Genomic DNA, 24,747 nt, shown 5'->3' with positions numbered 1-24,747 from the left:
TTCAGATTCAGGCCTAAGAGGAGGAAGTGAACGTGATCAGAAACTCCTCCTGGTCTCTAGTCCAATCACCGGATGTTCTGGCTCCATTTTATGGAGAAGATGGACCCAGTTAAAGATTTAGACCAGAACGGCGTTTTGAACCAGACTGTAAATTTGTTTCTTTCTGCTGTAAAGTTGGACTGACAGAGCCTCTAGTGGTCAGTGGAGGAACTGCAACCAGTCTTCTGGACTCTCCAGTGTCTCAGGTGTTTCAGTAATTCAGAATCAATGATGATATTCTGTCCTGGAGACAGAAACTAAGAGCAAACGTGTGATTAAATGGAGTGTAAATGTGGGTTGAGGGTGTGATCTGAGCTGCAGCTCCACGACTCCATCTAGTGGTCGGATAGTAGAAGTGCAGCAGCTTCCTCACTGCTGTCGGACATGAAGCTGAAGAGAAGATCAGAGCTGGTGGTTGTACATCTACCATGACGTGTGTTTCCTCTGCAGGTGAAGGTAGAAGGTGTGTGAGCTGAAGTGAATCCAGCAGCATGGATCAGTGTGAGGACAGAGAGGAGGGAGTCCTTCCCTCCAAAACCTCCCCGAGGGGAAAACCTGAGAGAGAAGAAGAGAGGTGAGGTGATCTAACTGTCCATGACTCTTCTGCACGTCAGAGTTCAGCCCTCACGTCGCCAAACACCTTTATTACAGGAGACGACCTGGACCTGGACCTGGACCTGGACCTGGACCTGGACCTGAATCTGAACCTGAATCTGAACCTGGATCCAGCTTTGTGTCTTTCAAGAGTGATGCATCAAAGGATTTACCTATCGTTTTTAAAGAGTCTCCTGGTTTTCCTTCAGAGAGGTGAGTTGTTTGTAAATGTTGTTCCTGAAAAACATAATAGGGACTGAAATGTTTTGATCGTAACATGATTATTTTAGTTTTAGAAATATGTGTCTTGATCATTTTCACTTCAGTTTTATCTATAAAGCATCTATTACAATACAAGTTGTGTCTAGGATCTTTCCAGAGACCAGAACACGACCTGACATCACCAAACACCTTTATTACAGGAGACCTGGACCTGGACCTGGATCTGAACCTGAATCTGAAACTGAATCTGGACTTGGTCCCAGCTGTGTGTCCATGAAGAGTGATGCATCAAAGGATTTACCTATCCTTTTTAAAGAGTCTCCTGGTTTTCCTTCAGAGAGGTGAGTTGTTTGTAAATGTTGTTTCTGAAAAACATAATAGGGACTGAAATGTTATTTTTTTTTTTTTTTTTTTTTACCTTGTCTGCACACATATTATTGATTGATACCATGACGGTAGAAACCAAAAGTGTATATATGTGCATTATTACTATATGTAATATATACATATATATACGCACACATATGCGTACACATACATAAATATACACATACAAACCCAGTGTTTTTTTTTTTTTTTTTTTTTGGGGGGGGGGGGGAGGGGGTGGGCGGGGGGGGGTGACGACATCCACTGCCAATCCAGGAAGCAGGAACACACGGAGACACACGTCAAGCACTGGAAATCTGCAACAAAAAACCACAAACAAAGCACGAAACCGGCACGGAGCCAACCAAAACAATAACAGCAATCGACCTAAATCTTGAGATCTGATCGCAGTCTGAGCTAAGCTATCGCTACCGCTACCTAAACCCAAAAACTAGAGAGCCAGCATGCAGGTGAACAAGCCAGTGTGTATGTCCATGTGTGTGTGTGTGTATGTATATGATCATGCATGTGTGTGTGTGTGTGTGTGTGTGTGTGTGTGTGTGTAATAAACCAAACAAAGCTCCACCTGAAGTGTATCTATAGTGGGGGACGGGGGGGAGCAACCCCGCCACCCGCGAGACCAGAGGCCGACAAGGAAGAGCCCGGAACCCAGGCCACCGGCAACCCCACAGAGGGGAGAAGTAGGAGGGAGGCAACCCACCGCCTGCGAGGCCCCCCCCCCCCACCCGGCGGCGGCCGAGGGGGCCCGCGGGCGGGGCCCCCACGGCGCGGAAAGAAGCAGCCAGGGATCCCGCGGCGGCGGACCGCGACCCAGGCAATCCCCGGCCACCCGGTCCGGGCCGGACACGCGGCCAGGAGGCCCTCACCCTTCAGGCCAACGACCCCCACCCGGCAGGGGGCCAGCCTGCCCGGAGAGACAGAGCCGCCCCGGCCGCCGACGCGGGCAGGCGCACCCGTCCCCCACGAAAGTGGCCCTCCAAGACCAGAGGGGCGCCCGCCGTAGAGGCAGCGGGGGGGGACCGGAGACGGGCCCGGAGAGAGGGAACCCCCCAACAAGGCGACACCCGCGCAGGCCCGACAACGGAGGGCCCCAGACCAAGGCATCCCATTCATTCATCCATTCACCTATCCGATACCTATACTAATAATAATATAATATACTATACATAATAATAATAATAATAATACTAATAATAATAATAATAATAACCATCTTTGTATAATATAATATTGATAAATTATTAAGTTTTTGATGTCCTGCCAATGGAGGCTCAAATCCTCCATGGCAGGACCCTTCCATACCGCATTCTCACCGACACAGACATACAATCACGCACCGTTTCCCCCTCCCCGGGGGGGTCCAGCACCGCCAGAAGGCACCCCAGGCTGCACGGCGGGCCCCGCCAGGCCCGGGTAACCCGACCCACCCGTCCCAGGCCCAGGCCGGTGAGGGAACGCGGGTGATGTGGGACCCCCTCCCGCCCCTTGTGTTGAGTGCATGTGATTAATGCCATAAAAACAGGGAGGAGGGAGGGCCAAGTATCGATTGACACCGACCCCCCCCCCCCCCCTCCCGAACTACGTGTCCTTGTCAAGTGTATTTATAAAGTGTTGAATGTGCAGTGTCTATTTTGCTGTTAAAACCGTGAGGCGGGGAGTGCCAGGCCCCGCGGGACAGTGCCCCCCACGACCCGGACCCCCCGCCTTTCGCCTATGTGCGTATGAATCGTGTAGGGGGGGCAAGAGGGGGAGCGGAGGCCGAAGCCAGGAAGCAGGACCAGCAAAGCCGGCCCTGATAAGACACCCGCGTCCCCCCACCGGCCGTCCAGTAGACGGGGGCCGGCCCCCCGAGCCGGGCAAGGGCCCCACCGTACCTCCAAGGGCGCCCCCGGCGCCGCCGGAGCCCCCAGACGGAGGGGGAAACGGTCCAACATCCTCCCATTCATACTGACAACATAAGACATAGATACCTGGGAATGGTGCCACCCCGCACTCGCGCCCGCCCGTGCACCCCCCGGTCAGGGGAGGCCCGCTCCCCGGACCCGGCCCCACCCCCCCCCCGAGGCCACCCCGGCGGACACCCCAAGGGTCCCGGAGTCCCCACATCCGCAGGGGCACTTGGCCCCCGCCCAGCGACGGAGGACCAAGGCAGCAATGCCCCCCCCACTGAAATGTTTTGATCGTAACATGATTATTTTAGTTTTAGAAATATGTGTCTTGATCATTTTCACTTCAGTTTTATCTATAAAGCATGTATTACAATACAAGTTGTGTCTAGGATCTTTCCAGAGACCAGAACACGACCTGACATCACCAAACACCTTTATTACAGGAGACCTGGACCTGGACCTGGATCTGAACCTGAATCTGAAACTGAATCTGGACTTGGTCCCAGCTGTGTGTCCATGAAGAGTGATGCATCAAAGGATTTACCTATCCTTTTTAAAGAGTCTCCTGGTTTTCCTTCAGAGAGGTGAGTTGTTTGTAAATGTTCTTTCTGAAAATGTTCTTTCTTTGATGATCTCTCCCTCATTTTGATCATCAGAGATCACTGTTTCTGTAACTGTCCATGAACCTGGGGCTGCTCTGGACGCTGACACTTCTGCCTCTCTGCTATGTGTATGTCCCTCATCTTCCATGCTTGTAGATGGCCTATTGCAGGACAGCAGAGAGAATAGAATATGTTTATTTGAGTAAAACTGCTTGGTGACAAGAGTGAATGCATTACAACGCTAAGACTCACCACACCAGGCTGAAACAGCCATGGCCTAACTTCAAGTTCCTACTACAGAGCTTTGTTCTGCAGACACATTTTAATAGGGTATTTATTTATCATTGTCAAAGTTTTAATAATAGCATATTAATGTAAATACAAGATTACTGCAAGCGTTGTTACGTAGAAATGACTTATGGTTGGTACAAAGTACTATATTTTGCTAATACAGCTTCATGCCTGATGTAGTTCCACCAAACCACTTTGTGTTGACAAAATAAATCAGGGACAGCTTTTAAGATATCTCAATAAAAATGAGTGGAAACAGTGAACATGACTCTGATGTTGACTCTGACCTTTCTGTCTCCTCATCATCCTTAGATGGCTGCTTTATCCAGGTGAGCAGAGAGCTGCTCCCCTGGGCGGCCTGCTGTAGCTCCCTTTCTCTCTCCTTCTTAATTCTGTCCCTTCTGGGCATGCTGCAATTGGTAAATGAAAAGAGACCGACAGTATGAAGACTGATTGTTGACATTAGGCTACAACAAGGCAGACAGCTACTTTTTTTGTTTATTTATTATTTATTTATTATTATTTAGCAAATAAATCACTGCAGGTGTTAAAGCAGCAATATGTGGGCTAACTCTGGAGGAAAGATTGACTCCACGTGGTTCTCATTCCCAGGTAGTCAGATAATGACGGTTTGGTACCACCAGTACTCGAGTTGTAAAATAAAATCAGGGGGATGGTGGATTTTATCAAATGGGGACAGATAATTAGTGCTGATTACAAATAATATAATATATTACAAATAATAGCAGTGACCAAAACACCTGCAGAAATACTGCAGGAATGACATAGCAGCAGTTAAATGCAGCCTTCTGTAAGCTTTAAATATCCACTGGGCTTACATCAAATACATCAAAACACAACAATAAAAAACACTTTTCTGAACTTATCAATATGACTCTGTCCTTCACAGGATAAGTAACATGGATCACTGCAAAAACTCAACATCTTATCAATAATATTTGTCTTATTTCTAGTTTAAATGTCTCATTTTAGTAAAAGAAATCTCATTACACTTAAAACAAGACTCATCACTGGAAAAAACAACAATTTTCACCTGTTTCAAGTAGATTTTCACTTGAAATAAGTAGAAAAATCTGCCAGTGGAACAAGATTTTATTGCTTGTAATGAGAAGATAAATGTTGTCCCACTGGCAGATTTTTCTACTTATTTCAAGTGAAAATTGACTTGAAAAAGGTGAAAATGGTCAAATAAGTTATTTTTCTGGTGATGACTCTAAATGTTGAAATAGCAGCATCCCTTATGTCATTTCATCATTGATGAAATGACATAAGGGATGGAAAGGAGGGATGGCAGTTTTACAGGGGGGATGATTTGGACCGTTTTTATTTCAGGGGGGGGGGGGTGATTTGGACCGTTTTTATTCCAGGGGGGGATGATTTGGACCGTTTTTATTTCAGGGGGGATGATTTGGACCGTTTTTATTTCAGGGGGGGATGATTTGGACCGTTTTTATTCCAGGGGGGATGATTTGGACCGTTTTTATTTCAGGGGGGATGATTTGGACCGTTTTTATTTCAGGGGGGATGATTTGGACCGTTTTTATTCCAGGGGGGGATGATTTGGACCGTTTTTATTTCGGGGGGGGGGATGATTTGGACCGTTTTTATTTCAGGGGGGATGATTTGGACCATTTTTATTCCAGGGGGGGATGATTTGGACCGTTTTTATTTCGGGGGGGGGGGATGATTTGGACCGTTTTTATTTCAGGGGGGATGATTTGGACCGTTTTTATTTCAGGGGGGATGATTTGGACCGTTTTTATTCCAGGGGGGATGATTTGGACCATTTTTATTCCAGGGGGGGATGATTTGGACCGTTTTTATTTCGGGGGGGGGGATGATTTGGACCGTTTTTATTTCAGGGGGGATGATTTGGACCGTTTTTATTTCAGGGGGAATGATTTGGACCGTTTTTATTTCAGGGGGGATGATTTGGACCGTTTTTATTTCAGGGGGGATGATTTGGACCGTTTTTATTTCAGGGGGGGATGATTTGGACCGTTTTTATTTCAGGGGGGGATGATTTGGACCGTTTTTATTTCAGGGGGGATGATTTGGACCATTTTAATTTCAGGGTGGGGTACCATCCCCCATCAACTCCAGTACTGGGTACCACCAGCCCAAAGTGTTGATTATTATGGCTAGCGCCTAGCTTGTTAAGCAGGTGGGCAGTCGGCTAATTTAGGCTCGGCTGTTTGGCGCTGTATGAGACAGGCTACTTCACAACAGAGAAAAATAAGCTTATAGCTTGGCAACTGAGGCTTAGGGGGCAAACAATACACTCGATTCATTTATGTGTTACCTGGTCGTGGCTAGTAACTCAGTACACTGTGTAGCTCTGCAGACAGTCCAGTGCTGCTGCGACGCGCATTTGGGTCCGCTCTGCGTGTTCACGTTGACAAACGAAGAGATGGGGCGGGGCACGACACGGGGGTGTGGGTGTGTCACACACACACCTGTGCCGTGCCCCGCACACACATTAAACACATTAAACACACACACACACACACACACACACACACACACACACACACACACACACACACACACACACACACACACACACACATGCGTGTGCGTGCGTGTGTTTAATGTTTTATTTAAAAAAAAAAAAAAAAAAAAACTAACGTTGAGAAGGGCACCTGCTTGGTCCAGAGGGCAACGGGCAAGTGCTCTAGCACCACCTGGTGTCTATCTGTGCACACCATTGGTCGTGTAAACAGCAGATCTCCTCACCAGCCGGTGAGGTGTAGGTGCCGCGTCAGAATCGTAGTCAGGGGGAGGTGAGATTGTCGTGCTGTTGGCCTGTGACCTGTGGTCATAGAGACTCTCCAACAGCAGCAGAATCAGCCCCGCCCCTATGGAGATGACCGACAGGACACTGGTCGCCACCCTTAGGCCGCATCCGAGCCGCCTAAGGGGATGCCATGGCCGTGGCCTCTCGATCAGGTGCATGGCGTGCGCGTGGATCAGGAACCCGTCGGCAGTGGCTGGTGTGAATCCACGTCACACGTCTCTCTGCAACCTCGACTGCTCTCTCCGTCACCAGAAGCACTTGGAACGGTCTGTTCCACCTCCGAGCTTTCCAGTGTTTACGTCTGAAGTCTTTCACCACGATGTAGTCTCCACTCCGAGGTCATGGAGTTTAGTCTCTGCCGGTCTGGGGAGGGCAGCCTTAACCTGTGTGTGAATATCAGACAAAACAGACGACAAGGTTGCACAATATCGTAACATTTCCAGAGGTGTCAAGTAACGAAGTACAAGTACTTCGTTACTGTACTTAAGTACATTTTTTAGGTATCTATACTTTACTCCATTACTTATTTTTCTTCCTACTTCTTACTTCTACTTATTACATTTTCACACAAGTATCTGTACTTTCTATTCCTTACATTTCTAAAACAAGCGTTACTCGTTACTCTTGGCTTTGGTTTAATAATGTTTATAATTTATAAACATTAAAACGGGCCCCGAATTTCCTGCGCTGTCTTGCGGATGTGACGTCAAATGGCGCTGCATGCGCGTTCTCCCCGTTCTCCCGTGCCGGCTTCGCTGTTGGCTGCAGTACCCCCGACGGCCGTCGTGGCGCTATGAGTCTCATTTCTTAAAGGAGCCTCATGCTCCTTAAGGGATTTGTATGTAGTGATGTAGAGCTCATTCTCATTTAAGTTTTGGTCTTGACTTGTCAGCTGTGACTGGTATGGGGTTCAGGGCTGAATTTGTCAGGCAGGAAGATTTTAAGTTTATTTTTTGATGGGATGAACATGAATACCTCATACTACTGTTTGTGCAGAATCTCTCTCTCTCTCTCTCTCTCTCTCTCTCTCTCTCTCTCTCTCTCTCTCTCTCTCTCTCTCGCTGTGTCTCGCTGTCTCTCTCTCTCTCTCTCTCTCTCTCTCTCTCTCTCTCTCGCTGTCTCTCGCTGTCTCTCTCTCTCTCTAGAGAAAATGTTGAAACTTAGTTGTTGTTTTTCCAACCTGGGCCCGGTTTTGAATACAATAAAATTTGAGAAAGAACATGCTCCTTGAGTGACTTTGTCTTTGACAGTAATGGGTTAATGATTGTGTTGTATCTTGGGCCACTTGTAGAACTAATCAGTGTTTAAATTGAGCTTTCAATTCATATAGTGGCATCTGGCTGTTTTTTTTTCAAAAGTTACTTTATACTTTTATACTTTAAGTAGTTTTTGGAGCACATACTTTTTACTTTTACTTGAGTAAAGAGCTCAAGTTGATACTTCAACTTTTACCAGAGTATTTTTAAACTGCAGTATCTATACTTCTACTTAAGTAACAAATGTGTGTACTTTTGTCCTGGACCTGAACCTGGACCTGGACCTGAACCTGGTCCCAGCTGTGTGTCCATGAAGAGTGATGCATCAAAGGATTTACCTATCCTTTTTAAAGATGCTCCTGGTTTTCCTTCAGACGGGTGAGTTGTTTGTAAACGTTGTTTCTGAAAAACGTAACTGAGACTGAAACGTTTCCATGGTAACATGTTTAAAGTGAACATTTCTCTGTTTTGCTGCCGTTGTTAGACGGTTGTTGATGTTTCCAGAAACACAGCAGACTATAAAGGGGGTGTTGGAGTCTCTTCTGAGTGACTGTAGTTCAGCGGTTTGTCCAGCAGGGGCATCTTTCTGCTGTGGTTGCAACATCATTTAGGGAGGAAGTTCTCCTCAGGTGGACGGTGTTGCTGGATGCAGGAGGACAGATGGTTCCTGGAACCATGTGGACATGGATCTGTTGAGAAGCTGGTCTTTGTGGACACTTGCTGGACCTTCTTGTAGCACCAGATTGAGAGCTGGTACTGGGAGTAAGACGTGGACGTTCTCAGTCTCAGGAGGACCAGAGAACCTTTAACATGACAGGAAGTCCTCTGGTGGACTGTCCTCATCCAAACATGACTCCATGGACCTTCAGACATCATGTGACCTAGTTCTTCATGATTCCTCCACAGAGTGGACCAGCAGATCTCAGAGTCCCCCAGTGGTCCATCTGTCCAGCAGCATCAGACCCAGCTGGACTCCGTCTTTCAGGTCTGTACATGAACAACAACTGTCTCCATCTGTCCTGATGTCCATCTGCATGCTGGTCTCTGGAGACCAGTGGACTGTCAGTCTGTCCATCATGGACCTGATGTTTGTCTCCATGCTGGTCTCTGGAGACCAGTGGACTGTCAGTCTGTCCATCATGGACCTGATGTTTGTCTCCATGCTGGTCTCTGGAGACCAGTGGACTGTCAGTCTGTCCATCATGGACCTGATGTTTGTCTCCATGCTGGTCTCTGGAGACCAGTGGACTGTCAGTCTATCCAACATGGACCTGATGTTTGTCTCCGTGCTGGTCTCTGGAGACCAGTGGACTGTCAGTCTGTCCAACATGGACCTGATGTTTGTGTCCATGCTGGTCTCTGGAGACCAGTGGACTGTCAGTCTGTCCATCATGGACCTGATGTTTGTCTCCATGCTGGTCTCTGGAGACCAGTGGACTGTCAGTCTGTCCAACATGGACCTGATGTTTGTGTCCATGCTGGTCTCTGGAGACCAGTGGACTGTCAGTCTGTCCATCATGGACCTGATGTTTGTCTCCATGCTGGTCTCTGGAGACCAGTGGACTGTCAGTCTGTCCAACATGGACCTGATGTTTGTCTCCATGCTGGTCTCTGGAGACCAGTGGACTGTCAGTCTATCCAACATGGACCTGATGTTTGTCTCCGTGCTGGTCTCTGGAGACCAGTGGACTGTCAGTCTGTCCAACATGGACCTGATGTTTGTGTCCATGCTGGTCTCTGGAGACCAGTGGACAGTCAGTCTGTCCATCATGGACCTGATATCCATCTCCATGCTGGTCTCTGGAGACCAGTGGACTGTCAGTCTGTCCATCATGGACCTGATGTTTGTCTCCATGCTGGTCTCTGGAGACCAGTGGACTGTCAGTCTGTCCATCATGGACCTGATGTTTGTCTCCATGCTGGTCTCTGGAGACCAGTGGACTGTCAGTCTATCCAACATGGACCTGATGTTTGTCTCCGTGCTGGTCTCTGGAGACCAGTGGACTGTCAGTCTGTCCAACATGGACCTGATGTTTGTGTCCATGCTGGTCTCTGGAGACCAGTGGACTGTCAGTCTGTCCATCATGGACCTGATGTTTGTCTCCATGCTGGTCTCTGGAGACCAGTGGACTGTCAGTCTATCCAACATGGACCTGATGTTTGTCTCCGTGCTGGTCTCTGGAGACCAGTGGACTGTCAGTCTGTCCAACATGGACCTGATGTTTGTGTCCATGCTGGTCTCTGGAGACCAGTGGACTGTCAGTCTGTCCATCATGGACCTGATATCCATCTGCATGCTGGTCTCTGGAGACCAGTGGACTGTCAGTCTGTCCATCATGGACCTGATGTCCATCCTGGACCTGATATTTGTCTCCATGGTTTCAGTCTGATTGTGTCCTTCATGTGGTCTTCTGTTCCAGCTGCTGGAGGACGACATCATCATGTTTGTGAAGGACGAGCTGAAGAAGATCCTGAAGGTTCTGAGTCCAGTTTACCCAGAATCCTCAGAGAGTCTGGAGGAGGATGAAGATGAAGAGCAGAAGAGCATCAGAGAGACACTCGTGAAGATCACAGTGAAGTTCTTGAGGAGGAGGAAGCAGGAGAAGCTGGCCGACCTCCTGCAGAGAAGTAAGACTTTTCTCTGAATGAATGAATGAATGAATGAAAACCTTTATTGTCCCTGTAGGGAGATTCGGTTTGTCAGCCAGCAACAGAACAGTTTAAGAAGAGTTAAAATAAGTTAAAAAGAGTTAAGTTAAAAAGCAGAGTAGATTAGTTGGTAATAAAAACAGTTTAAGAGAATAAAAGTCTAGTGTTCTCAGATCCCCCGCCCCGTCTGGTGGTCCGTTGGCAACGCCTGGTAGTGGAGCCTAATGGCCACCGGCACAAATGACTGGCCAAAAAGCTTGGTGCTCTGGCGGGGGGAGACAAGTCTGTGGTTGAAGGTTCCTCCTCATCCTCATCAGTTCACCATTTAGGGGGTGGGTGGGATTGTCCATGATGGCTGCAGCTTCCTCCTTGTCCTTTGTTTTGCCACATCCAGACTGTCCAGGCTGCTCCCACTACAGAGCCAGCCTTCTTCAACAGCTTGTTGATCTTGGCTGCCCCTGCCGCGCTGACGCTGCCCCCACAACATGCCACCGCAAAAAAAAGGGCACTGGCAACGACGGTCTGGTAAAATAGCCGCAGCAGCTACAGACATTAAAAGACCGTAGCCTCCTTAAGAAGAATAGCCGGCTCTGCCCCTTCTTGTAGAGACTCAGTGTTATCAGTCCAGTCCAGTTTGTTGTTCATTTGGACTCCCAGATATTTATAGGTGTCCACCCTCTCCACCTCCACCCCCCGGATGGAGATGGTCGGCTCTCCACCGTACTCCTCTTCCTGGTTGTCGCTGATATAACCCACGATGACGGAGTCGTCGGAGAACTTTTGTAGGTGGCATTTGTCTGAGTTGACTTGAAAAACTGATGTGTAGAGGGTGAATAGAAATGGTGCCAAGTTAAAACGATTTTGTCAAGCAAAGCGGACTGGCGTCGTCTCTATAGCAACGGTAGCTGAGGATTACCATTAACCACATCCGGGTCCCTACCTACTAACAACCAGCCCCGTGATTGGCTGAGACTTACCAAGCGTACAAATCATTACTGGGCTACTCAAACAATTTGTTTCAGTTATCCATAACTGAAACAAATGGCCGGTAACTACTAGCAGGTTAATAGCCCCCCACTAGCCTACTTATGGGACTAAATGGGCTGATACCAGTCAACGGCACACGATCGGGGCATCTGTCACGTGTCCAGGATCCCCCTCGTCACTATGACGTAGAGGGAATTCCCAGAGGGGGTTCCCGAATCTTGAAAGTCAGTGACTTGGTCGCAAAAGGAATAGTCAGAAAAATGTATTTATACAATTCAAGGGCTATTATTGTAACCCCTCTACGTTTTTGTACTTTGGAACAAGTAGGCAGGGTACGTTTTTATGTGAGAGGAGTCGGGAGTGTAGTCTTTGGTTGTCATGGTGATTTGGTGATTACTTGCCCTGCGCGTCAAGTAATGCCACAGAGGGGATTACGTTGGTAGATTGGGGGATCGGAAGAAAACGCGAAGGGGACTTTGGGCGTCAGTCATGAACGCAATGGGGTCCTGCCAAACCGTCCTTGTTGGACGCATCAGGGGTAGCGGAAAGGTGGGGGGGGATATAAAGCGAAATGATGGCTACTAGTCCCCTATTTAAGTTTTTAAAATATATATACATCTCCCAAAAATGTCAGACAACTAGAAGGCTACAGCCACAGAATATATGGGGATTATAAACGCATGCATGCAATGCATTAAACTAAAAATATATTTTTCAAAAAGGCGGCTGTCGTTTGTTGGTGCCCAATTCCATCCCCATTTCACTCTGGTCAAAGTGGAAAAATGCTTCTTAATAACTGATAAACCATGCATGATACTCACTGAACAGAGATTGTGGGATAAAAAATGCATATTTCTCGCTTGAAATGTCATCAAACCACACTTTTAAATTGAAGTTTTGCTCTGAGCGTCACATATAGCCGCAGACGGGATTACATTGGAGATGTCATACAATTTGGTGTATTCTATTTGCGTCTGAAAATTTCTCGCTAGAAATGTCATCAAACCACACTTTTAAATTGAAGTATTTGCATTTTAAAAGAGGAATGAGGACGCGGTGATCAGCTGCTCTGAACGTCAGATATAGCCGCAGACGGGATTAGATTGGAGTCAATTGGAGCCTACTTGCGTCTGAAAGAGACGCATGTGGGTACCTTTTGCGTCAGTAGATGTCGCCAATGGTTCGTGACCGTTCGTCGAAAAGCGACGCCTGCGGAGTGAGACTGTGTTGGACAGAAACATCTTACTTTAGACATATTTCTCAGGTGATAGAAGGCAGTCCTGGAGACATTGGCTATGTGTTTCTGGAAGTTAAGATCAGCATCTAAAATAACACCCATGTTTTTGACAAGTTCACCAGGTTTTACTGACAGAGGAGTTAATAAAGGGAGAATATGTTGCCTCAGAGCACTGGGACCAATTAAAATAATCTCTGTTTTTTCTTCATTTAGCTGTAAAAAGTTTGTTGCCATCCAATACTTGATATCTGTAATGCATTGCATGAGGTCATTTGGGCTCAAATGATTGGCAGTAACAGATACATATAATTGTGTCATCAGCATAAGAATGATATTGAATATTATGATGCCAAATGATGGACCCAAGTGGTAACATATACAAATTGAAAAGTAGGGGACCTAGAATTGACCATTGTGGGACTCCATATTGAATGCTGACATTATCAGATTCATAGCTGCCGACCAAAACAGAGAAAGATCTACCACTTAGATATGAAGAAAACCAGTTAAGAACTGTAACGCTGTTCAAGGCGCTGGAGTAGAATGACATGGTCCACAGTATCAAAAGCTGCACTAAGGTCCAGAAGTAACAGAATAGAGACTTTGTGGTTGTCTGTGTTAATCTTCAGATCATTGATAACTCTGACCAGGGCAGTTTATGTACTGTGATTTAAAAAAAAAAAAACAGACTGGTAAACATCAAACAGGCTATTGTAAGACAGATACCTGTGTAATTGCGGGTAAAAAACCTTCTCCAGAATTTTCCCCAGGAATGGAAGGTTTGAAATGGGCCTGTAGTTCTCAACAGTGAATGGATCAAGGTTACTCTTTTTTATCAATGGTGTTATAATAGCATGTTTGAGACCTGAGGGGCAGATTCCAGACTGTAGGGAGGTATTTACAATTTTGAGTACATCATCACCAATACAGTTAAAAACATCTTTGAACAGTTTAGGCATAAGATCAAGAGAGCAGGTCGCAGAGCTCAGCTGTTGCACTACTTCCTGAATTTCACTGCACTGAGTAAGGGTGACGTTGGAAAGAGTGCTGGCGCTACGGTGCTGAGCAGAGGGAGAGACGTCACGTCCACCAGCAGAGGAAGCCGCAATATTGTTCCTCATGTTCAAGATTTTAGATTTGAAGTATAATGCAAATTCATTACATTTATCAGAGGAGTGGAACTCAGTGGGTATTGGTCTCGGAGGATTAATGAGTTTGCCAATTGTGCTTTGGGAGGAAAACGCTTCGATACTCCTCATTGAACAGATCAGTGAATGTTGAAATGTTGATTCTTTAGAGGAAGTAGAACTTGTTGTGGGCTGGTTTTAATCACTAAGTGGTTTTCTTTATTTCATCTTTATTTAGAAACCATCGCTGCCGTTTGTCAATCCAAACTCAAACGTCGGCTGCAGAAGAAGTACCGGCATGTGTCTGAGGGGATCACTAAAGCAGGAAAGAAAACCTCTCTGGAGCAGATCTACACGGAACTCTACATCACAGAGGGAGGGACCGGAGAGGTCAACGAAGAACATGAAGTCAGACAGATTGAAGCAGCTTCCAGGAAACCAGACAGAACAGAAACAGCCATCAGACAGGAAGACATCTTTAAACCCCCACCTGGAAGAGGAGGACCAATCAGAACGGTGATGACGAAGGGAGTGGCCGGCATCGGGAAAACAGTCCTAACACAGAAGTTCAGTCTGGACTGGGCTGAAGGCAGAACCAACCAGGACATCCAGTTCCTGCTTCCATTCACCTTCAGACAGCTGAATGTGCTGAGAGAGGAGACGTTCAGCTTGGTGGAACTAGTTCATGGATTCTTCTCTGAAACCAAACGAATCTGCAGCTTTGAAGAGTTCCAGGTCGTGTTCATCTTTGACGGTCTGGATGAGAGTCGACTTCCTCTGGACTTCCACAACTCTACAATCGTCAGTGACCCCAGAAGGTCCACCTCAGTGGACGTGCTGCTGACAAACCTCATCAGGGGGAACCTGCTTCCTTCTGCTCGTCTCTGGATCACCACACGACCCGCAGCAGCCAATCAGATCCCTCCTGAGTGTGTTGACATGGTGACGGAGGTCAGAGGGTTCACTGACTCACAGAAGGAGGAATACTTCAGGAAGAGGTTCAGAGGAGAGGAGCAGACCAGCAGGATCATCTCCCACATCAAGACATCACGGAGCCTCCACATCATGTGCCACATCCCAGTCTTCTGCTGGATTACGGCTACGGTTCTGGAGAATGTCCTGGAAACCAGAGAGGGAGGGGAGCTGCCCAAGACCCTGACTGAGATGTACATCCACTTCCTGGTGGTCCAGGCCAAACTGAAGAAGGTCAAGTATGACGGAGGAGCTGGGATGGATCCACACTGGAGTCCAGAGAGCAGGAAGATGGTGGAGTCTCTGGGAAAACTGGCTTTTGAGCAGCTGCAGAAAGGAAACCTGATCTTCTATGAATCAGACCTGAGAGAGTGTGGCATCAATGTCAGAGAGGCTTCAGTGTACTCAGGAGTGTTCACCCAGATCTTTAGAGAGGAGAGCAACATGTACGAGAACCAGGTCTTCTGCTTCATCCATCTGACTGTCCAGGAGTTTCTGGCTGCTCTTCATGTCCATCAGACCTTCATCAACTCTGGAGTCAACCTGCTGGAGGAGCAAAAGAATACCTCCTGGTGGTTTAAAAAAAGAGCTATGACTGACCTCTATCAGACAGCTGTGGACAAGGCCTTACAGAGTCCAAACGGACACCTGGACTTGTTCCTGCGCTTCCTCCTGGGTCTTTCACTGGAGACCAATCAGACTCTCCTACGAGGTCTGATGACATCAAACCAAAGAAGATCACAGAACAATCAGGAAACAGTTCAATACATCAAGGAGAAGATCAGTGAGAATATGTCTGCAGAGAGAAGCATCAACCTGTTCCACTGTCTGAATGAACTGAACGATCGGTCTCTGGTGGAGGAGGTCCAACAGTCCCTGAGGTCAGGACGTCTCTCCACAGATAAACTGTCTCCTGCTCAGTGGTCGGCTCTGGTCTTCATCTTACTGTCATCAGGAGAAGATCTGGAGGTGTTTGACCTGAAGAAGTTCTCAGCTTCAGAGAAGGTTCTACAGAGGCTGCTGCCGGTGGTCAAAGCCTCCAAGAAAGTTCTGTAAGTACCAACAGACACATGTCGGACCTCTGGAGTGGAGGCTAGTTTCTGACTACGTCTGGTTTTAGCTCCACATTTCATGTTTTCTTCACTTGTTTGTGTCTTTTTTTCAGCACAACCTCACATGAGTGAGTTTACGCTGGTTCTTTCATTTCCAGAGACTTTATTGACACATTGGACCTAAAATCACACACAAGCATGAACTCTGACAAGGAAACTCTTTCATTTCTGTTTGTACTGGGGGGGCAGGATGAGCTGAAGACCAGCAGAACAGTTGGAGATACAACTACATTTTCTTCCACGACAGTGAAATAACCTGGTTGTTGTTCTTTTCTTCCATCTGCAGACTGAGTGACTGTAACCTCTCAGGAAACATCTGTCCACTTCTGTCCTCAGTTCTCAGCTCTCAGTCCTCCAGTCTGACGGAACTGGACCTGAGCAACAACGACCTGCAGGATTCTGGACTGGAGCAGCTGTGTCCTGGACTGGAGAGTCGACACTGTCACCTGGAGTCTCTCAGGTCAGAATCCACCAAGTTTTCAACTGGTGACCGTTACTGTGGTTGATATTGAAGGATTGTTGATGTGTTTCTGCTGATCCTCTGACTTTTCCTTCAGCTCAGAGCAGTTCTCTCAGAGTCTCTGCATGTGTGTTGTGTGTCTGCAGGCTGTCAGGCTGTCTGATCTCAGAGGAAGGAACTTCTTCTCTGGTCTCAGCTCTGACCTCCAACCCCTCCCACCTGAGAGAGCTGGACCTGAGCTACAACCATCCAGGAGAGTCAGCAGGGAAGCTTCTGTCTAGACTGGAGGATCCCTGCTGGAGACTGGACACTCTCAGGTAGGACACTCTCAGGTAGGACACTCTCAGGTAGGACACTCTCAGGTAGGACACACTCAGGTAGGACACTCTCAGGTAGGACACACTCAGGTAGGACACTCTCAGGTAGGACACTCTCAGGTAGGACACTCTCAGGTAGGACACACTCAGGTAGGACACTCTCAGGTAGGACACACTCAGGTAGGACACACTCAGGTAGGACACTCTCAGGTAGGACACTCTCAGGTAGGACACACTCAGGTAGGACACTCTCAGGTAGGACACACTCAGGTAGGACACTCTCAGGTAGGACACTCTCAGGTAGGACACTCTCAGGTAGGACACTCTCAGGTAGGACACTCTCAGTTAGGACACTTTTAGGTAGGACACTCTCAGGTAGGACACACTGCTGGGTGGGGGGGGGGTTATATGGTGTTGGTTATGGTGGAGCAGGTGTGGGGGTTTTCCTCCACCTCAGGTGGTTGCTCAGGGGTGTGGTGGTTGCTCAGGGTGTGGTAACGGATACAGGAGTGTCCAACAGGTGATGGGGGGGCTCTGATATCTCTGCTTCCTCTGAGAGAGACTGAGCTGGTCTGACCCTCCTCCTCCTTCCAGGGTGGAGCCTGCTGGACAACGATGGCTGACACCAGGAGGTCTGAGGAAGTGTAAGTGGGTTTCTATTCAACCGTCTTCACTCGTTCATGAGTCCATCAGTGATCAATAACTGATCAATAATAACTGCAGCTGCTTGTTTGTTCTGTTAGGTTCCTAAATCATCAATATAAATTAATAACTTAGGAGAGACACAGAGACTGTTAGAAATGATTTTCAAGGCGCTTCTGCAGAAGCTTGGAGAGAAGTCTTTTAAGAGCTTCAGGGCAACACGGCCCTCCTCTTAGAGCTCGTCAGGCCTTCTCACAACTTGCTGCTTCTGCACTTTTTATTTGAGAATGGGAAACAGGAACTGACTATATTTGGATAATATATATTGGTATATATTGGAACAGTGAATGGACAATGGACGTTTAGAAGGAAACAAATACGGAGTTTCCGAACCTTAACCATATGTGTTTAAAAAGACACATATGTGTCAGGTGAAGCTTAAGTTTCTCAAAAAACACAAAAGGTCAAAAGGGGTCAAATGGGGCCCCTTCTGGACAAAACAAGAACTCTGAGATCTTGAACAGATGCTTGCAGGCTAAACTTAAAAATACAATGGGACAGTTGTACCAGGACAGTCCAAACCCCTGAGTATCTCTCAGGTAGTGGCTAACTTGCCATCTATTCAGAGCATATGATCGTTTTCAGGGCAAAGGTCAATTTGGGCCCCATTTGAAAACAGGAAATCTCGGACAGATGTGTCCATCTGTTAATGGTTAATTGACAGACTGAGAAGTCAGCAGGGCAACCTTCAGTTTAACTCCCTGAGTATGTCAAAGCATGTCCTGAGGATAAACAGGCAGTTTTCTAATTCTGATTCTGATTCTTCATAGTTTCTAATGGTTTCATAAGCACAAAACTTTGATTAATCTAACAGTTCTCTCCATCAGATTCCTGTCAACTCACCATCGATACAAACACAGTCCACAACAAGATCAAACTGTCTGATGACAACAGGGAGATGATGTATGTGGAGGAGGATCAGTCATATCCTGATCATCCAGACAGGTTTGATGTTAAACCTCAGCTGCTGTGTAGAGAAGTTCTGACGGGTCGCTGTTACTGGGAGGTCGAGAGGAGAGGAGGTGTTTCTGTATCAGTGAATTACAGAAGAATCAGCAGGAGAGGAAACTCTGATGACTGTGTGTTTGGAAGAAACGATAATTCCTGGAGTCTGGACCGTTCTCCATTGAGTCCTCATTACCAAGTCTGGCACAATAACAGAGAAACATCCATCCCCTACTCATCTTCATCTTCAAGCTCTGCCAGAGTAGCATTGTACGTGGATGTTCCTGCTGGAACTCTGTCCTTCTATGAAGTCGTCTCTAACGGACTGATCCACATCCACACCTTCAACACCACCTTCACTGAACCGCTCTGTGCTGGATTTGGACTCTGGTCCTGGTTGGACTACTGGCCTGGTTCCTCAGTGTCTCTGTGTCCAGTTTAGTCTCCAGAGTCTCCGGTCAGAGAAACTGTCTCTGTTGGATCCTGGACTTGGACTCTGATTCTGGTTCCTCAGTGTCTCCATGATGATGATGATGATGATGATGATGATGATTATGATGATGATGATGATGAAGGAGATGATGATGATGATCACTGTTTATCTTTAGGTTTTTGGTTTATTGTATTTTTATTTGATCTTTTTTACATTTAAACATTCAATAATTTACTGGATTGTTGATGTTTGATCATGAATTAGATTTTTATCTCATTATTCTTGTTTTATTCTTGATTCTGTCTCTAAATGTTTTCATGTTTGACTTCATGTTTAGATTCCTAAAGTCTTGTTTGTGCCCTGAAATGAAAAAGTTTGATCTTTAAATTTAAACATTTCCATTTTACATTCAACTTTTCCAGTTTGTACAATATTTGATTGATTAATCTGTTTGTTTTAATTTTATTCCTTCAGTTTTCAAAGTTGTTGATGTAAAAATGAAGTGAGAAGATGGAAATATTCATGTAACATCCAACATGTAAAAACATCAGCAACATGTTCAAAAGTATTCAAGTACTTTTGAAACCAGTTTTTTAAGGAACGGTTTATTTACTGCAACTTTAAAAACATGAGGTACATATGCTAAGTTTAGGGATAAGTTGATCTGGTCCAGTATTGTCGTACCAATAAGAGAAAAAAATATGTACATATTTCTGTGCAAAACGTGTTTAAATAAATGTAAATGACCTTTTATGTTGCATGTGCTTGGCAAACATCAGAATGTAACATGTTTACTGCTGGGTATTGATCTGCTGCCCAAGGTCTGAATAAAACAATCTGGACAGAAAAGGTTTCATTTCTGTAACATCAAAGATAATTAGAGCTGCAAGCAGCGATGAACGGGCCCTCGCACGTGCAATTTCCACCAATAAAGGTCAAGGACTCAAAACTAAGTCCGATGAACCACCATGACTCTTTATGTCAAACCATTCAAAAGTTATGGCAGAAAGTAGGAACTATCAAATATGCACCAATTCGAACTTTCAAAATCCGGGGTTAACTCCCCTGCTACTCCAACAGTCATATTGTTATATAACAATACACTAATTCACTGTGCTTCTGCACTAGTGAATTAATCACAGGGCCAGACACATAGTCTGGTCACATTTCTTATTTTCTATCATTTTTTTCATCATTTTCTATCAGTGCTACCAACAGTCATAATGTATTCCACATTTTACTCGTTCTCTTTATAGATTCAATTCAATTCAATTCAATTCAATTCAATTTTATTTATATAGCGTCTAATACAACATATGTTGTCTCTAGACGCTTTCCAGAGATCCAGAACATGAACATGAACATAAATATAGTTATAATATAATCCTCTGAGCAATTATTACATAAACAATGGCAGGTAAAAACTCCCATAGTGGGAGAAAAGCCTTAAGACAAACAGTGGCAAGAAAAACTCCCCTTTAGGAGGAAGAAACCTGGACCAGGACCAGGATCATAAGGGGGGACCCTCCTGCCGAGGGCCAGACTGGTGGGTCAGGGACGGCAACAGCACAGCAGGCAGGTGGAAGCAGCAACGGGATGACCAGAGAGGGGGGGGGGGGGCAGGCAGGCGGAAGACAGCAACAGCAGACATCCACGTAGGCAGGTGGAAGCAGCAACTGGGGGCCCGGGGCCCGGGATGACAAGCCAGCATGCAGCTCCCGAGGCTCCAGCCTGCAAACATGCACAAGAGAGAAAAAAGGGGGGCCGGCACAAGAAACTACAGGAACGATGGACAAAAACGATAGCTATGAGATATTTATAATAAATAAAAATGGTAATGGAGAAGAGAGGAAGGGAAGAGGAGAGGAGAAGAAGGGTGAGAGGCACCGCCCAGCGGATCATGTCGGTGCCCCCCTGCAGCATAAGCCTATAGCAGCATATCTACCACCAACCTGCAGCATATCTACCACCAACCTGCAGCATAGGCCTATAGCAGCATATCTACCACCAACCTGCAGCATAGGCCTATAGCAGCATATCTACCACCAACCTGCAGCATATCTACCACCAACATGCAGCATAGGCCTATAGCAGCATATCTACCACCAAGCTATATTTGAGACTAACTATTATAGTCTTGTTCTATAGCTGCAACTATGACTACTGACTCTAACACACTAGAGTTTACACTACCTAGAGATTTACCAACACCAGCTAGAGGTTTACTAAACACTAACTATAGGCTTTACTAAACAGAAAGGTTTTAAGTTTAGTTTTAAAGGTGGAGGTGGTGTCAGCCTCCTTAACCCAGATTGGAAGTTGGTTCCATAGTAATGGTGCCTGATAGCAGAACGCCCGCCCTCCAAATCTACATTTAGATACTCTAGGAACTACGAGTAAACCTGCACCCTGAGAACGGAGAGCTCTGCCAGGAACATAAGGCACTATCAGGTCTTGTAAATACTGCGGAGCTAATCCGTCTTGGGCTTTATATGCAAGTAATACAATTTTAAATTGAATTCTGAATTTTACAGGTAGCCAATGGAGCAACGCTAACACTGGAGAGACGTGGTCTCTCCTGCTGATTCCTGTCAGCACTCGTGCTGCTGCATTCTGGATCAGCTGGAGCCTATTCAGCAAAATACTTGGACATCCTGCTAATAACACATTACAGTAATCTAGTCTAGAAGATACAAACGCATGAACTAGTTTTTCTGCATCACTCTGCGAGAGGATTTTCCTAATCTTTGCAATATTACGGAGATGGAAAAAGGCTATTTTACAAACCTGATTAACATATGGTTTAAATGACAAATCCTGATCGAAAACGACACCAAGGTTTCTCACAGTTGCACTGGAAGCCATCGCAACACCATCTAATCCCTTCCTAAGATGCTCTGGACCAAGAATGATAACCTCTGTTTTATCTGAATTTAGAAGCAGGAAATTTCTGGACATCCAGTCCTTGATGTCCCTAAGACATGCCTGAAGTTTAACTAACGGTTCTGTCTCATCCACAGAAAAAACGCACGAAAAACGCACGAAAAATCGTACGAAAAAACGTACGAAAAAACGCACGAAAAAACGCACGAAAAATCGTACGAAAAATCGTACGAAAAAACGTACGAAAAAACGCACGAAAAAACGCACGAAAAATCGTACAAAAAAATGTACGGAAAAACGTACGAAAAAACGTACGAAAAAACGCATGAAAAAACGTACGAAAAATGCACGAAAAAACGTACGAAAAAAGTACGAAAAAACGCACAAAAAACATGAAAAAACGCACGAAAAAATGTACGAAAAAACGTACGAAAAAACGCACGAAAAAACGCACGAAAAATCGTACGAAAAATCGTACGAAAAAACTACGAAAAAATGAACGTACTGAGAGAGCTGGACCTGAGCTACAACCATCCAGGAGAGTCAGCAGTGACGCTTCTGTCTAGACTGAAGGATCCCCGCTGGAGACTGGAGACTCTCAGGTAGGACACTCTCAGGTAGGACACTCTCAGGTAGGACACACTCAGGTAGGACACTCTCAGGTAGGACATTCTCAGGTAGGACATTCTCAGGTAGGACATTCTCAGGTAGGACACACTCAGGTAGGACACACTCAGGTAGGACACTCTCAGGTAGGACACACTCAGGTAGGACACACTCAGGTAGGACACTCTCAGGTAGGACACTCTCAGGTAGGACACTCTCAGGTAGGACATTCTCAGGTAGGACACACTCAGGTAGGACACTCTCAGGTAGGACACTCTCAGGTAGGACACTCTCAGGTAGGACATTCTCAGGTAGGACACACTCAGGTAGGACACTCTCAGGTAGGACACTCTCAGGTAGGACACACTCAGGTAGGACATTCTCAGGTAGGACACACTCAGGTAGGACACACTCAGGTAGGACACTCTCAGGTAGGACACTCTCAGGTAGGACACACTCAGGTAGGACACTCTCAGGTAGGACACTCTCAGGTAGGACACACTCAGGTAGGACACTCTCAGGTAGGACACTCTCAGGTAGGACACTCTCAGGTAGGACACACTCCGGTAGGACACTCTGAGGTAGGACACACGGCAGGGGATCAGGTAAAGACAAGACTAGATATACACAGGGGATAACGAGACACAGGTGACCACAATCAGGGCAGATGGAAACAGGAGGGAAAGAACTGAAACTAAAACTGGGGGAAATGTCAAACCCTGACATCACCCCCTCCTAAAGGGACAGATCCCAGATGTCCCAACAAATATAACAAAAAATCAACCCAGGGTGGACGGAGGAGGCCGGGCCGACCGGTGAGACAGTTCGGGGGGTCGCCCTCGTGGCCGGGCCGACCGGTGAGACAGTTCGGGGGGTCGCCCTCGGGGTCCAACAGTTGATGGGGGGGTGTAGTGGATACGGGAGTGTCCAACAGGTGATGGGGGGGGTGTAGTGGATACGGGAGTGTCCAACAGGTGATGGGGGGTGGGGGGGGGTGTAGTGGATACGGGAGTGTCCAACAGGTGATGGGGGGTGTAGTGGATACGGGAGTGTCCAACAGGTGATGGGGGGGGGGGTGTTGTGGATACAGGAGTGTCCAACAGGTGATGGGGGGGTGTAGTGGATACAGGAGTGTCCAACAGGTGATGGGGGGGGGGGGGGGGGGGTGTAGTGGATACAGGAGTGTCCAACAGGTGATGGGGGGGGGGGGGTGTAGTGGATACAGGAGTGTCCAACAGGTGATGGGGGGGGGGGGGGGGTGTAGTGGATACAGGAGTGTCCAACAGGTGATGGGGGGGCTCTGACATCTCTGCTTCCCCTGAGAGAGACTGAGCTGGTCTGACCCTCCTCCTCCTTCCAGGGTGGAGCCTGCTGGACAACGATGGCTGACAGCAGGAGGTCAGAGGAAGTGTAAGTGTGTTTTTATTCAACCATCTTCACTCGTTCATGAGTCCATCAGTGATCAATAACTGATCAATAATAACTGCAGCTGCTTGTTTGTTCTCTCCATCAGATTCCTGTCAACTCACCGTCGACACAAACACAGTCCACAACAAGATCAAACTGTCTGACAACAACAGGAAGATGATGTTTGGGGAGGAGGAGGAGGAGGTTCAGTCATATCCTGATCATCCAGACAGGTTTGATCACTGGGAGCAGCTGCTGTGTAGAGAAGTTCTGACGGGTCGCTGTTACTGGGAGGTCCAGTGGAGCAGACATGTTTCTGTATCAGTGAGTTACAGAAGAATCAGCAGGAAAGGAAACTCTGGTGACTGTTGGTTTGGAGGAAACGATTATTCCTGGAGTCTGGACTGTGATCCAGGTGATCGGTACCGTGTCTATCACAATAAAAGACTAACACCCACCACCTCCTCATCTCCATCTCCAGACTCTAACAGAGCAGCAGTGTACGTGGACGTTCCTGCTGGAACTCTGTCCTTCTATGAAGTCTCTGTCTCTGACAGACTGATCCACATCCACACCTTCAACACCAGCTTCACCGAACCTCTCTGTGCTGGATTTAGATTCTGGTCCTGGTCTGGGTTGATGTTTATGTCCAGTCCTGGTTCCTCAGTGTCTCTGTGTCCAGTTTAGTCTCCAGAGTCTCCGGTCAGAGAAACTGTCTCTGTTGGATCCTGGAATTGGACTCTGGTTCTGGTTCCTCAGTGTCTCCATGATGATGATCACCATTTATCTTTAGTTTTTTGGTTTATTCTATT

General features: G+C 46.7%; 1 protein-coding gene across 1 annotated transcript; it reads left to right on the top strand.

The window, feature by feature from the left end:
* Positions 1-530: 530 nt before the first annotated feature.
* On the top strand, positions 531-24,532 carry LOC133420908 (NACHT, LRR and PYD domains-containing protein 6-like; the record flags this gene model as incomplete). The annotated part of the gene is made up of 11 exons (XM_061710790.1): positions 531-613; positions 1,056-1,196; positions 3,575-3,715; positions 9,005-9,083; positions 10,519-10,726; positions 14,337-16,122; positions 16,469-16,642; positions 16,789-16,959; positions 17,554-17,603; positions 18,489-19,027; positions 24,050-24,532. Coding segments are annotated over exons 1-11 (3,855 nt in total), but the record flags the coding sequence as incomplete, so codon positions are not given.
* Between the last annotated feature and the right edge of the window lie 215 nt (positions 24,533-24,747).

This window comes from Cololabis saira, chromosome 20 (genome assembly GCF_033807715.1).
Source record: "Cololabis saira isolate AMF1-May2022 chromosome 20, fColSai1.1, whole genome shotgun sequence".
Classification (NCBI taxonomy): domain Eukaryota; kingdom Metazoa; phylum Chordata; class Actinopteri; order Beloniformes; family Belonidae; genus Cololabis; species Cololabis saira.
The sequence above is the reverse complement of the archived record's forward strand: the minus strand, read 5'-3'. Positions and strand labels throughout refer to the sequence as shown.